The 15,115-nt window shown below is 35.4% G+C and overlaps 1 protein-coding gene across 4 annotated transcripts in view; it reads left to right on the top strand.

Annotated features, from left to right (window-relative positions):
• Positions 1 to 1,030: 1,030 nt before the first annotated feature.
• LOC107598156 (troponin T, cardiac muscle isoforms-like) overlaps positions 1,031 to 15,115 on the top strand; it is a 20,755-nt gene continuing 6,670 nt past the window's right edge. Inside the window, exons 1-13 of one of the 4 annotated variants that reach the window (XR_001610525.1) lie at positions 1,031 to 1,087; positions 1,300 to 1,338; positions 1,609 to 1,619; positions 5,130 to 5,180; positions 6,084 to 6,113; positions 6,899 to 6,923; positions 7,033 to 7,096; positions 10,056 to 10,172; positions 10,500 to 10,577; positions 10,666 to 10,773; positions 12,167 to 12,272; positions 12,718 to 12,808; positions 13,318 to 13,356. Coding sequence is in view for 3 of the 4 variants with exons in the window: in XM_016289428.1 (XP_016144914.1) it covers positions 1,307 to 1,338; positions 1,609 to 1,619; positions 5,130 to 5,180; positions 6,084 to 6,113; positions 6,899 to 6,923; positions 7,033 to 7,096; positions 10,056 to 10,172; positions 10,500 to 10,577; positions 10,666 to 10,773; positions 12,163 to 12,272; positions 12,718 to 12,808; positions 13,318 to 13,358 (758 nt within the window). In the remaining variant the exon portion in view is untranslated. Of the gene's footprint in view, positions 1,088 to 1,299; positions 1,339 to 1,608; positions 1,620 to 5,129; positions 5,181 to 5,332; positions 5,352 to 6,083; positions 6,114 to 6,133; positions 6,170 to 6,898; positions 6,924 to 7,032; positions 7,097 to 10,055; positions 10,173 to 10,499; positions 10,578 to 10,665; positions 10,774 to 12,162; positions 12,273 to 12,717; positions 12,809 to 13,317; positions 13,359 to 15,115 lie in introns of those variants that run through there. The other 3 variants (XM_016289428.1, XM_016289429.1, XM_016289430.1) reach the window with 3 other exon arrangements.

The following is a 15,115-nucleotide window of genomic DNA, read 5'->3' as shown; positions in this document are numbered from 1 at the left end:
CAGTCCATATGTGTAATTCCACTCGGCTCCTCAGCAAAAAACTGATGTGCGTTTGAACGCGCTCTCCTTTTATACCCGCGCTGCGGGGCGGGGTGCGCCTGGCGAAACACGCACGCCAACTGTCATTGGCTTGTTTAGTTAACACTCGAAGGTGATTGGGCTCTCGGGCAAGATCCCAATTCATCAGTCACGACTGACGTAACGTCTCCGTTCCCTCCGTTACGTCTTCTTTCTTAGCATGAACATTTGGGCGACGTTATGCAAATCTTCCCGCACAGTGACGTAGACAGGTGTGGGCGTGTTTAAATGAGGCATTTTAGGAGGGCGTGGACGAGTCTTAACTTTTATAAAGAATATCTCTTTGGGTTTGAGACTTTAGTCTTTGCAACTTTAGGGATCTTATCTATTCACGAACAGCTTGTAACACTCCAAAGGGAAAGGAAAACTTTAACATTAATATTTCCCATTTTTTTGTGCGGCTCTTTGAGCTACATATTACATGAATATCAAAGTGTCCCTCTCGAACAAACATCTAGTAACCACTCAAAGCACACTAGCAACAGCATAGAAAACTCCCAACATTAATTTTATAAGAGATTAAAATGAATCTCTCTCCAACATACTTAGCTTTTCAAACAACATAAGGCCTAAGTTCAAACCAACCTTGAAACTGTTTTAAACCTTCCAACATAGCTTGATCTTGGGTACAAACTAAACTGTACATCTGAGCGTGGTGCAATCTCAGGCTGTTGGCGTGAGGGAGATGTGGAATGGTAAGCATGGTGCCATGAAGTGAGTCAAACCGGTCAGAGACTAACCAGTCCCATGTGTTATCAGAGGACACCTCTAAGAGACTCGTGTTGATATGGACATTAGCCATCGCCATTCTCTGCACCATAACAATGACAGCGGCCTTTTAGGGAGTGTTTGCATGACTGTTCTCCACTTATCTCTGAGGGTAAAAATAACCACAGTGAGTGAGATGCATGAGCCCCAGCATATGAGATCATATAAGAATCAAGAGGAGAGCCAGAGCTTGCCTCTCGGACAGACAGCCTTCCTTCACACATCTCTGCTGGTATATCAGGTAAGAGTATTGTGTAGCATATAACTGATGTATTATGTACAGAAAAATGGATGTATAATAGTACATAAAGTGCATTTCAAATTAGAATAAAAACAACAAAAAAAGAACTGAATTTTTAGAATGTTTAGAAAAACAGAAATGTGTGTTTTTGGATCACTTATGATATTGATTATTCTTTTAAATATTTTTTTTTAAATGTATTTTTATTACAGAATAAAAATGTCAGACAATGAAGAAGTCGAGGAGTACGAGTAAGTGTTCCAGTTCATTGTTCAATAATCATCCATCCATCAGTGACAGATTTGTCTCTTACGATATTTCTTTTCTAGTAATATTACGTTTTTTAAATAAGAATACTGTGCATTAACTGTATACTACAGTGCTATAGGTTATTTTAATAGCATCTGCTTGTCATATATCCCACTTATCTGATTTAATCTGAGAGTTCAGGCAGCTGTTGGGAAGGAACTTGAGCTATGAGAACAATGGAAATAACAGCACTATTCTGTCTTGTTCTCTAGGGAGCAGGAGGGTAAGTCTTGTGTTTCATAATATTGCTTTCATACTTCCACTGTAAACAAGAAAATACAGTTTTTGTTTTTAAAATAGGTTGTAAATATTGGCCTTGCAGCTACATAGTTTTAGAAAAGTGAAGCTGAATAGGATTGATATAACAATACTTCAATAAAAACCTTCAAAAATACCAGTTGATCACTGCATATGTTACACCTTTGCAGATTAAAACAAAAATCATAAATATTCTGACATGTAAGTGCGGTCGGAAGATATGGTGACCCGTCACATAGATTTATGAGCATGAAAGCGGAGTTTTTCTTGTGAGTTGCAGCAGTATTCTGCTAGTAAGCTTTCAACAAAACACACCCAAAAATGACACATATGGAATAGAGCAGAGAGTTCTGAAGCATCTGCATATCATCACTAATCCATTACTGTCTTTCAGTGTGAACAGACCTCCTAGCTTCCATCTTTGTGACGTGTTTTTGTTTGTTTACTCACCTAACCTGCATGGTATGGCTTAGAGGTGCAAGAGGAGGAACAGGAGGAGGTGCAGCATGAGGAAGGTAGTTATCTGCTAAAGGTAAAAGGCACAAGCCATTCACTAACACTAAAAAATAATATGGTAGCATGGTTATACCATATTTTTGGATATGTACCATGGCATTCTGTGAGTAAATAACATGAAACATGAAAATGGTAATCATCTCAAGGTATATTTAAACAAATGTTTGCATGAACAAGAGAGCTGCTGTTTTGAGGTTGCAAAAGGTAATAGGCCTAACCGCCGATATTCACACCAGCAGCACGATTGTGACTGTGTTAAAGGTGCCGCCACATTAGCGAAATTGCAGAGACATTTTGCAGGATAAAAAGAGATATTGTTAATGTCAAAAAATAGCGACCGCTCCCATAGAAGTCACTCAGCGCGGCAAATTCACACACCCAATTCGAAATCCTCGTGGGGAACATTCTCGCCCCTACTCAAAACTCCCAATCACGCAGATTCTTATTAGAATGTCTGGATTTTGCCTGCAAATTTCTCTGAGCAACAGTAAATGTGACCTCATCTGAACAGTTGTATAATAAACAAGAAGTCAAAGGTTACTGAAATTTAGGCAGAATTTCCTGGGCCAAAAATGTTCATTGTCAATAGTGTATGAAACACAGCTTATACTAAAGTTATAGCAGTTTTATGTTGGTCAACATCAGTGTTGGTTTTCCCATTGAATTGGGCTACTTTTATACTATTTCTGTGGGTTTCTGCCCATTGAAGCGAAACCCCCCAAACCCTTGGAACATTTCAACCTAGGTGGAACCCCCTGGAAGGAGGTTTTGACCCCCCGGAATGCGATTTTGATAGCCAATGGGGCTGATTTTATTATGCAGTGGCAAATGTCAATGTGGCAAACTTGTGTGACCAACATGAAAATTAGCGAAATCTGTGTAGGGAAAATTTTCACTCTTATGTGAGTGAAACTACAGACTGAACAGATTCCTATTGGATTTCACCTACAAAATTTAACAGAGCAACAGTATGAGATGAGCGAAAGCGAATTTTGCACCCCATGAAAAAGTGTGGATTCCAATTGAAACGACTGGAGTTTGGCTGAAAATGTGCAGGCATACAGTATTTACCATTGTTCAGTGAATTTACAGTAATTTCAATAGGAATCCACACGGCTGGGAATTTCACACAGATTTCACTCATGTTAAATTTGGTGATGCAAATTTGCCACAATTACCAAAAAGCAAGCTGCTTGGTTTGAAAGCAACTTCTGTGCGAGCCGTGCTTCATATGTCACTACACTATCGACAATAGACAATGGACCTTTTCTGCCTAAAAAATTTTGCTAATGTGACGCATCTTAATTTTTAGACACAATACTTTCTTTGTCTGCTTTTGCTCTGCCAAAGAACATAGTTTCAAAACACATCCACAGCTAAATCCGATATAGTACTCAGTAATCTTGCCGCGATAGACGGTGATACCGTTGTTAAGCCGCAACACCGGTTACGTCACTTGCCCACCGCGGCACCGACCCCTACCGCCGTTTAGATTTTTTATAGTAATAAAAATTATTTTGGTCCGAAAAAACTGAACGCGGCTGCTCAATGCAGCATGCCGAACAACAGTCGCATCACACAGATCAGATTTCATTTCTCCAGTGAGGAGAGTGAGTCAAGCTGACTGACAAGAAGAGTGAGGTCAGGTGAGACAGACAAGACTATCGCGGATGATTTAGTTTCGAAACGAGATGCTAAAGCTCCTGTTTGGCAATATTTTGGGTTTTGAAAAGCCTGTTGACTTTTGCCGTTTATCTAAGGTGATATTGGATTTTTTTTTTTTAAACATTCGTTTCTTATTTAATTGGTTCCACAGTGTTTGCTGATTTTTACTTTATTTAAACTTTGTGTCAACTTTGACGCCGACCTGCCTCTAATTCGAAAGTGAAAGTAAAATGTGCACGGCGCTTTTAAGCTATTTAAAATGCGAAGGAAAGCGAGGAAAAGAGGGAAAATTCAAACGAACTAAAAACTAACAATTGCTTTACGCCGAATTGACGCTATTTCAAAGTGAAAGTAAAATGTGCACGCTGCTTTTACAAGCTATTTAAAAGCCAAGGAAAGCCAGGAAAAGAGGTAACATCCCGCCCCGGTAATACCGGTATTACCGGTGTTGTCACACGTCGATTAACCGTTGGGAAAATTTCCTCACCGTCACAACCCTAGTACTCAGCAAAGTACTCATAATGAGTGTTTTTGAACAAATTGGTGAAGTGAATAATTCAATGATTCCCTCATAGGCTGCATTCAAAAACTGAACAATGCTGCTTCCATAGGCAGCATATGGCCATGATTTAACTAAAATCAAGAAATAAATGTAGGTTTTAGGCCATTTTCTTCATATTTTGATTTAATTTTTTACAGGAAATTTGTTTTATAGTAATTTTTCACTTAGTTATTACTAAAGCTCTTTCTATTCTTCAATGACCCATACAGTATCAATGTAAAATGAACAGTCTAACAATGATCCACATTTTTCGAATGCTGCTTGGTCAATCAGATTTGAGGAAAGGAACTAACTCAAAGTATGGTATTACCATCTGTACTACAATACTTTTTAAGGGTGGTATGACTTCAGACATGCCGGCGCATTTATATCATAGACAACAGTTGTGTGGCTGTGTAGAGACGTGTTTATTGCTGTGTGTAAGTGTGTAACTATCTGAGAGATTTGAGGAATGCCTAACCTAACAAGCCTGCCACCAGTACCCATCATGCCCAGGCTGGTATACAGCTCATTTGCCCATGGGAATGAACTCACATCTTCCAAATTAGCTTCATCACACACTCTTACACGCATACTTCTATTAGAGTTTGTATCTTCCACACTCTCAACTGGATGCAATGACTAAATTCAAAGGAATTGTTATGTAATTTGATACCTAATGAAGGGAAACAAATGACTCATAGTTGACGGCAATTCTAACTACACCCGTCCTTCAACTTTCTCCATATTCAGAGGCTCATGGGGAGGAAGCAGGAGAACAGGAAGAGACCACCCAGGAACACGGTGAGTCCTGTTGGTGGGACCCTCAGTTTGACCTCAAACCCCTCCAGATCTACATCGTCCAAATAAACGATTTGTGAATACTGACAACTTTGCCAGAAAATGTAACAAATCATTTGTAAAATGTACAATTCACAATCAAAAAGAAAGGGATCATTGAATTGTTCCAATAACGTAAGCAAGCAAAGACAATTCGGAGTTCTGTTGAGAAGTGTTTTCATTCATTTAAATTAAATAAACTGCTAAAAACATTCAAAAAGAGATTTTGGTCAATAAACAAACTAGAAATAATAATGTGAGGAGATCATGAAGAGTTCTTTAAAAAAGACTGTATGAGTAATTTAAAGTAATCAGGAATTTCTCTAAAAAATTATGGCATATTCCCTTGGACTGAAAAGAAACAAATATTTACATTAATAAAAAAAAATTATAAAAATAAGAATAAAATATGCCACTATCTTCCAAAAGCAAAACATTTAGTCATTTAGCATATAAAACCGATTTATATATTTATATTATTCCAAATAAAATAGTTTTGAGGTGAAAAATTATGATCAATCATAGTAAAGCTTACTTAGCCTACTTAGCTTTACCTTTCAATATAATATATATATTTTTTTATTTTCTTTTTGCTTTTGTTTAGTTAGAAATTAATCTACAGCTGTTGCATTTCTATTTTTTTTCTGTGTACATCTGTGTTTATCATTTAATTGAACTCATGACAAACACACATGGGATGAATCAAATATTCTGCTCTATGTAGAGTTGAAGTGACGAGTGTTTGGTATGTGATGGCGATTTTTCCACCATTTTTTCATTATCAGTTTCTATTTTTGCCCCTCTGTCTTCTGCGAGACTGTCAGTGATGCTGAATACCCATAACTTCCTTTCCTTTCCTTCCTTCAGATGGTGAAGAAGACACCGAAGATGGAGGAGGTATTTGCTCTTTATTGCACTGCAAAAACAGGAAACCTGAGATTTACAGCTCTCAAGTAATTGTTTGAAACATGTAGAAACCTGTATTATGACACACACACCCTTCTGGATAACCATCTCTTCAAAGCTTTAGATGATCCCAAATCCTCGTGTGATAACATTCATTCCATCAGAAAAAAGACAGCAGTATTTCGATTATAATCTCGTTCCCGGATTTAATAACACATTCTTCTTCATCTGTAACCGCTGGCTATTGTGCAATAACTGCCATGAGAACACAAAGGGAAGATGTATGCAAATTAGGCTTCAGATATTTATAAGCAGACACGCCTGATTGACCATACAGTGGGGAAAAAAAGTATTTAGTCAGCCACCAATTGTGCAAGTTCTCCCACTTAAAAAGATGAGAGAGGCCTGTAATTTTCATCATAGGTATACCTCAACTATGAGAGACAAAATGAGAAAAAAAAACCAGAAAATCACATTGTAGGATTTTTAAAGAATTTATTTACAAATTATGGTGGAAAATAAGTATTTGGTCAATAACAAAATTTAATCTCAATACTTTGTTATATACACTTTGTTGGCAATGACAGAGGTCAAACGTTTTCTGTAAGTCTTCACAAGGTTGTCACAGGGAGAACTTGCACAATTGGTGGCTGACTAAATGCTTTTTTGCCCCACTGTATATGCAACACGTTATAGTTTTAAAAGTAAAAAGTCTTTTAAAAAGTCTCTCACATAACTTTGAATAACTTCTGTTGTTTGTATGTTTGATTCTTCAGAAGAGGCGAAACCCAAAATCCTAAAGTAAGTTTAGATTAATAGCCATTGATTGGTTTTATGTTTTTTTAAAAGATCAACAACACTTGTTTTCATATCATACAGAATTTTGAAACATCATCATTATATTTTCCAGACCATTTATGTTACCGAACCTGGTGCCCCCAAAGATTCCAGACGGAGAAAGAGTTGATTTTGATGTGAGTAAAATTACCATACCAAGACCCACAGCGCCATGAAACTATTTTGGTTATGATGGGTCAAGACTGGCATTTGTCTTTTAATAACCATGCCATCACTTTGCCATTCTAAGCATATCTGCCATATGATTTCGGAACTGAAGTGGATTCCCCATTTTATTTTCTTATTAATAATGGATGTCAAACCACTCTAGAATGTCAAGTCAACTGTATTTATATAGCGCTTTATACAAAACAGATTGTGTCAAAGCAGCTTTACAGTATTAAACCGGAAAATACTGTGCCGATAATGCAAGAGGACAATAGTAAACACAACGCAAAAATAAAAAACAGTAAAAAAAAAAAATATTAAATTCGATTTTTTTTCGGATTCTTTAATGAATAGAAACTTCAAAAGAGCAGCGTCAATCAATTTAAGTCACCATTGCTTTATTAATACAAATATTAATTCCTTCAATAATAATAATAATAATAATAATAATAATAATAATAATAATAATAATAATAATAATAATAATAATAATAATAATAATAATAATAATAATAATAATAATAATAATAATAATAATAATAATAATAATAATAATAATAATAATAATAATAATAATAATAATAATAATAATACAATCTGAGCCCAAAACTTTTAAATGGTGGTATTTGGCATATAACAGATAGGCCAGATAACAAAAGATAACAAAATAATAATAAAAAATATATTTTATAATTAAACCAATTATCATTTAATATATTAAAACTCTATTTATAATTACTGTAATGTAATTTTTCATCATTTTAAATATCTGGGGTATTTTCTAAAGCAGTTCTGCCTGGGCTCTGGTTCATTTTTTACCAAACTTTTTTTTACACCAAAAACACGCACGACTGAGTTTGAAATATTAGCCCCTTTCACACAGTAATACCAGTAAATTGCTGTAAAATTTTCGGAATGACTTTAGCGGTAAATACAAAAATGCACTGTTCACACAGACAACTACATTCCGTCTTTTTTCTGGTAAAGCACCATTAACACGTCAGTTTCAAAATACCGGTAAATTCTGTGACATCATTAACCAGAAATGACCTCTAAACGGCTGCACCTCCCGGTGTTGTGTTTGTCAACATGGAGGGGTAAACGCGGTCTGTGTTTTTGTTGATGTTTTCATTTTTGTGTCAAACGTTCAGCTGCTTTTGGCTCAGAGACATCGTATTAGACAACTTTAGACATTTCTTTGATTTCCATAAACAGCTTCAGAATGTTATGATTGGCCCATAGTAGACTTCTCACGTAATCTCGTTCTGCGTTCACACGGAGCACATCACCGATAATTTACTAGTAATTTACAACTTCTCATACCGTGAAATTGCCAAAACGAATGTACCGGTATTTTTGAAAAGGTCCTGTTCACACATGATCTCTTAATGGTAATTTAACAGTAAAGACTGTATGTGTGAAAGGGGCTAGCTATTCTCTGATCACCCATTTACTTATTAGAGTAGACAGGTGTTTTGAAGTCCTGAAATATTTTGACGACCGAAAACATGCATTAGAAGATTTGTAGAGACCAGCAATTCTATAAATTCAACAGAATGTTTCACTGGATGCAGACATTTGGAGAAGCGAATTTCTGCATGAGCTTTTGATTTATGCTTCTGTATACCTGAACTTGCACATTAATAATAATAATAATAATAATAATAATAATAATAATAATAATAATAATAATAATAATAATAATAATAATAATAATAATAATAATAATAATAATAATAATAATAATAATAATAATAATAATAATAATAATAATAATTTCAATAATAATAATAATAATAATAATAATAATAATAATAATAATACAATCTGAGCCCAAAACTTTTAAATGGTGGTATTTGGCATATAACAGATAGGCCAGATAACAAAAGATAACAAAATAATAATAAAAAATATATTTTATAATTAAACCAATTATCATTTAATATATTAAAACTCTATTTATAATTACTGTAATGTAATTTTTCATCATTTTAAATATCTGGGGTATTTTCTAAAGCAGTTCTGCCTGGGCTCTGGTTCATTTTTTACCAAACTTTTTTTTACACCAAAAACACGCACGACTGAGTTTGAAATATTAGCCCCTTTCACACAGTAATACCAGTAAATTGCTGTAAAATTTTCGGAATGACTTTAGCGGTAAATACAAAAATGCACTGTTCACACAGACAACTACATTCCGTCTTTTTTCTGGTAAAGCACCATTAACACGTCAGTTTCAAAATACCGGTAAATTCTGTGACATCATTAACCAGAAATGACCTCTAAACGGCTGCACCTCCCGGTGTTGTGTTTGTCAACATGGAGGGGTAAACGCGGTCTGTGTTTTTGTTGATGTTTTCATTTTTGTGTCAAACGTTCAGCTGCTTTTGGCTCAGAGACATCGTATTAGACAACTTTAGACATTTCTTTGATTTCCATAAACAGCTTCAGAATGTTATGATTGGCCCATAGTAGACTTCTCACGTAATCTCGTTCTGCGTTCACACGGAGCACATCACCGATAATTTACTAGTAATTTACAACTTCTCATACCGTGAAATTGCCAAAACGAATGTACCGGTATTTTTGAAAAGGTCCTGTTCACACATGATCTCTTAATGGTAATTTAACAGTAAAGACTGTATGTGTGAAAGGGGCTAGCTATTCTCTGATCACCCATTTACTTATTAGAGTAGACAGGTGTTTTGAAGTCCTGAAATATTTTGACGACCGAAAACATGCATTAGAAGATTTGTAGAGACCAGCAATTCTATAAATTCAACAGAATGTTTCACTGGATGCAGACATTTGGAGAAGCGAATTTCTGCATGAGCTTTTGATTTATGCTTCTGTATACCTGAACTTGCACATTTTGCCAGGCAAACCGTCTCGGATACAATCTCAAAGGTCAAATGTTTCCCCCCTCAGGATATCCATCGTAAACGTATGGAGAAAGACCTGAATGAGCTCCAGACGCTGATTGAAGCTCACTTTGAAAGCCGTAAGAAGGAGGAGGAGGAACTCATCAGTCTTAAAGATAGGATTGTGAGTGAGCAATGTTGTCCCATTACATCACAGCTGCTTATTACCATGTAAACATATTTATCATAAATTAAATAATTCCTAAAGTCAAAAACAGGGAAATGACAAATATGCAATCATTGGGGCTAACATGTGACCCAGAGTAAAAATATTCCAACAGGTCTATTAGCGGTCAGTTCAAGCCTGAATGAGTCTGAAAAGGACTCAACAGACAAGCGTCAAAATCAATCAGCTCTGTCATTTTGAAGAATGAACGCCCCCATAAGCTCTTGTTGAGTGAGCTCTCACTGAAACTGCTGTCGATGTTGTAATGTGTGAGTGACTCCGCAGGAGAAGCGGCGCTCCGAGCGAGCAGAGCAGCAAAGGATCCGCAGCGAACGCGAGAGGGAACGACAGAAGCGTTTGGAGGTGAGTGGAAGCATTTTCTGTGACCACACACTGATGGACGCAAACTGGCATTAGCTTTGCAAATCCTTTCCTGTTTTCAAATGTTCAGGAGGAAAGAGCTCGCAAGGAGGAAGAGGAAGCCAAAAAGAGAGCGGAGGATGACGCCAAGAAGAAGAAGACGCTCACCAGTCTGCACTTCGGTGGTTACATGCAGAAGGTCAGAGCTGAGAGACGAGACAGTATGATAAAGACCTATACATTTTTGAGTTTAGTGACAGAAATCTGACAATATTTAAAAAAATAAAAATAAGGCCATGTCAGAGATGAAGATTCAATCTTCTACTTGACTGGGATGGCTTTTATAATGGTATATAATTAAAAGCATTTAAAACATTAGCTATGGCACTTCTGAAACATATTTCTAAAATTCATCTAAAACACAATATGCATAATTATCATAATTTACACTACTGTTCAAACATTTTTTTTACACTTTTATTTAGGAAAAAATGCATTAAATTGATCAAAAGTCTTCACTTTGTTACAAAAAAAAAACTATTTCAAATAAACGATGTAAAAAAAAAATGACCACAGTTTCCACAACATATTAGGCAGCACAACTGCTTTTAACATTGATAATCATTTTTCTTGAGCAGGAAATCAGCAAATAAGAATGATTTGCATTTTAAAATATGCAGACATTAAAATAGGTAAACAGAAAATACATCATCAATATCAATGCTTTATTAAAATACATTGTCAATTAGGGCTGTCAAAATGGCTGAAAAACTAAATTTGAATTTTGTACTTAAATATTATCAATATTCTAATTATATTCCAATTTAAAAAAGGCATAATTTCAGTTGGGGGGGGCTTTTGGCTTCTCTCCTGAGGCCACAAGATGGCGCATCGAACAAAATATTATGCACGTTTCTTCAAAGCATAATAAAATAACACGACTATCTTTGAACAAAAGTGCATAATGTTTAAAATAATGTTTATAAACCTTATATAATTAAACAATTAGAAACAAAACAGAATCGTGCATGTATGTATAGTTTAATACAAAGGACCGAAAACCAATCACAAAGAGTACGTTCCTCATTAAAAAATTTGAGATGCAGTAGGATGGGGGAAAACCGCCATAAAGTCTTGAGACATGTTTTTAAAAAGTTGAACTTACATTAATTTTACATGGCTTTCTAAACATGCGGCTCTCTTGTGCGTCTCGCACAACGTCTCAAGTGCAACCAACGGTGATAGACATCCCTCTAGAAAATGTGATAAATATGCGTTCTGTGTGAACGGTTTGGTTTCGCTTTTTGACGTAAACAACATCATCTCTGCATTGATGTTCTTTTTTCCCACAATATTTTGAATGAACAACGCAGCAGCGACGCATCTAGTGGCTTCAACTGGATGGGCTAACAAAAGCATTAAAATGCAATGAGACTTACATCGTCATCGCATCTCGTGCGCCGCTGATAAGGCTGCCTGATGCACACCTAAAATTTATTTTTATTTTAAATTCGATGAATATTAGAAATTCTAAAAAAAAAATTACAGCCCTATTGTCGATACTGTTCTCTATGATGTTGTTTTGCAGATAGAGAGACGGAGTGGAAAGAAACAGACTGAGAGAGAGAAGAAGAAGAAGATTCTTAGTGATCACCGCAAACCTTTGGACATCGACAATGCCAGCGACTCTGCTCTCAGGTTTGGAGAGTCATTGCAAATTTAACTAATTAATATGGCACATCAAGCACAAAGAAATGGAAATTGCCTCGTGGGCAATATAGCGCCTTTTTGCGCTTCGGGCGTCCCGAGTTCGAATCCCAACTCGCGCTGACCTTTACCGATCCCACACAACAGTAAACAGTTTTAGTTACCATAAGAAAAAAAAAATATCAGAATCTAATTTTTGATCAACAGAAGAATGACATGATGGTGCATGATGACAGAATTGTGATTTTTAGACTTATCCCTTTAAAGAGTGTTCTTAAGCACACAAGCAGTTGATTAATGTTAACTAATTCAGTAAGACTTTTTTTAACCAGTTCTTAAGTTCTGTAATATAATTCCATATACTACAAATACAAATAGTAATTAAGCAGATTCAATCATATAAAAACAATGATACTTTTTCTTTCTTTTTCATCAGGGAGAAAACAAAGGAACTGTGGAGCTGGATGCGTCAACTAGAAGCCGAGAAGTTTGAGTTACAGTACCAGTTTACCAAACAGAAATATGAGGTAAGCTGAAGACTAAATCACTTTGAGTTGTTCTAGAACCCACAGAGTCACCATGAAATCAGAAACGACCCTGTTTTGGTCTCAATGTGTACAAATCATCACTGCATGTTATATAAGTGTAATATCTTGGTCTTCCTTACTGGCTGTGTCACTCTGTGCAGGATATTGGTTAATGTTAAGCAGTAGTCAATTGACGCTGTCAGCACTGCAGGCTTACAGTTAAAGCAGTAAATAAATGCCAGATTACATCAATATGATAAAGTATGCAGCATTATATTATGTAAGTAAAATGGGTTACGTACTGTATATAATTTCATGCTGACTCTATTGAAATTATTTCAAAGAAAAGCATTCTTATCCACTTGCATCTAATGTCTTCCTGGATCTAATTATATGGAAACAAAATGAAAGTATTGCTCAGAGTTCGCACAAATGACTCATTCATCACACTCTCATTATCCTGTGTTCAGTGAGATGTTTAGTGTTTTTGATTGTGGGTCTCTCTACAGATCAATGTCCTGAGGAACAGAGTCAGTGACCACCAGAAAACGTGAGTTCATCTGTGTCTGGCCAACCTGATTTCATGAGAAAGCTATTTTACGAGGTAGCGATTTCGTATGAATTCACCCAATGTGATTTGTATGGCAACGTACGACTTTAAAAAAAATTAACATGGAATAAACACCCCTAAAATTAACCGTCAATACTAGGCATGTTAACATGCACAAATTTTCGTCAAACTGAATAAATTCACATACAGTTTCCATTTGCCGCGTTCAGATGTGGAGAAAGCCACCGCAATAATGTCACTGGAGCGACCACGAGAATAAATGCCTTGACAACATATCTAAAAAGCTGACACTTATGTTAGACTAGGGCTGGGTGATAAAACCGTTAGAATAATTGTCTCTATATAATTTCCCTCTAATTATCTAATTACAGAAGTTTGAGAATGTTCAATATAATGTTTATGCACTATGCAAATATTAATAAGACACCAAAATTAAAGTCAGTTTAAGCCAAAATAATTTTGCAGGGCACTTTTATTTGCATTTTGACTGTTCTAGTGTCTATTTCATACACACAACATACATAGATGTATAAATTCAGTCTGATTTAAATGTAATTTGGATCAAGCTCAGTTGGATCAATTGAGGAATTTACAAAAAGGCTTTTCAGTCACACTGAGCCATCAATCCAATTATAAACTGATTATTTGGGTGCATGTAAATATAGCTATTGTGGTGTTAGCAGATTACACCAAAAAAAAAAAACATATGCATGAGATCATACAAATTCATATGAATTACCCACCAACTCGTCAAAATGTAAAATAGTTGAATTTCATAACTAAATGTTGAGTTGCATTATTACGCAACAGCTACTCATCATCAAATCTCTGCATGCAGAGCACTCTTGGCACTCAGAAGGTTAGGCAAGTTGGTGTTTGTTGTCCACTGAACTGGATCTGGCATTATTTTGGTTTTAACGCATGGGTGGTTCTATAATTGGAGATACTTTTGGCATTGCAGAAAGTTAAGAAAAAAAATTTTTCGCTAACAGAATTTTTTTCCAGTAACTTATTGAAAACATTTCATTTTAATAATTCAGTGCTTGCCAAACAAAAGTTACTTCCTTTTACTTTTAATGAAAAAAACAAACAAATGTATTTATGGTATTGTTTGTCAACTCGGTTACGGACAAATTAGCCAATGTGTAGAAATAACAATAAATCATAACAGGAAAAATATTCCTTCTTGTTTCATTAGACAAACTGTCCTTGCATTCCATCACTTCAAACTGAGATAATATTTCACCTATGCGTACCTTAAAATTAAAAAAAATACCTGTGTCTTCACAGAACCGTCCACTTGGAGCAAATATTTTTTCATCTGAAAATGTATTATATACAATATCCAGTTAAAAAAAGAAATGTTGTTGAAATATTATAAGGGTGCAAAAATAAATCAATAATGTTTATTAGATTGTAAACAACAATTTTACTGTTTTTTTGTGAAAATAGTTCATAAACAGAGTTGACCCTTTAAGAAACAGAATTGTAAAGTAACAGAATTGTCTGATGGACTGTCAACTCTGTTACTGAACTGTCAGCATTGTTACTCTAACATGGTAACAGAGTTTGACGGTAACAGAATTGACAATTTTCTTTATTTTTTGCCAAAAACTCCACTTGCGAGCATAAATGCTAAGAGCACATGGCACTAATGAAATCATGATTAAAAGACTTTTAAATAACACAAAGTGTGATCAATGAAAAAATCTGTTTTCCTTTTGATATTGTGGTAA

This window comes from Sinocyclocheilus grahami, unplaced genomic scaffold (assembly GCF_001515645.1).
Source record: "Sinocyclocheilus grahami isolate Dianchi unplaced genomic scaffold, SAMN03320097.WGS_v1.1 scaffold245.1, whole genome shotgun sequence".
Taxonomy (NCBI): Eukaryota; Metazoa; Chordata; class Actinopteri; order Cypriniformes; family Cyprinidae; genus Sinocyclocheilus; species Sinocyclocheilus grahami.
This window is presented reverse-complemented; position numbering and strand designations above follow the sequence as displayed.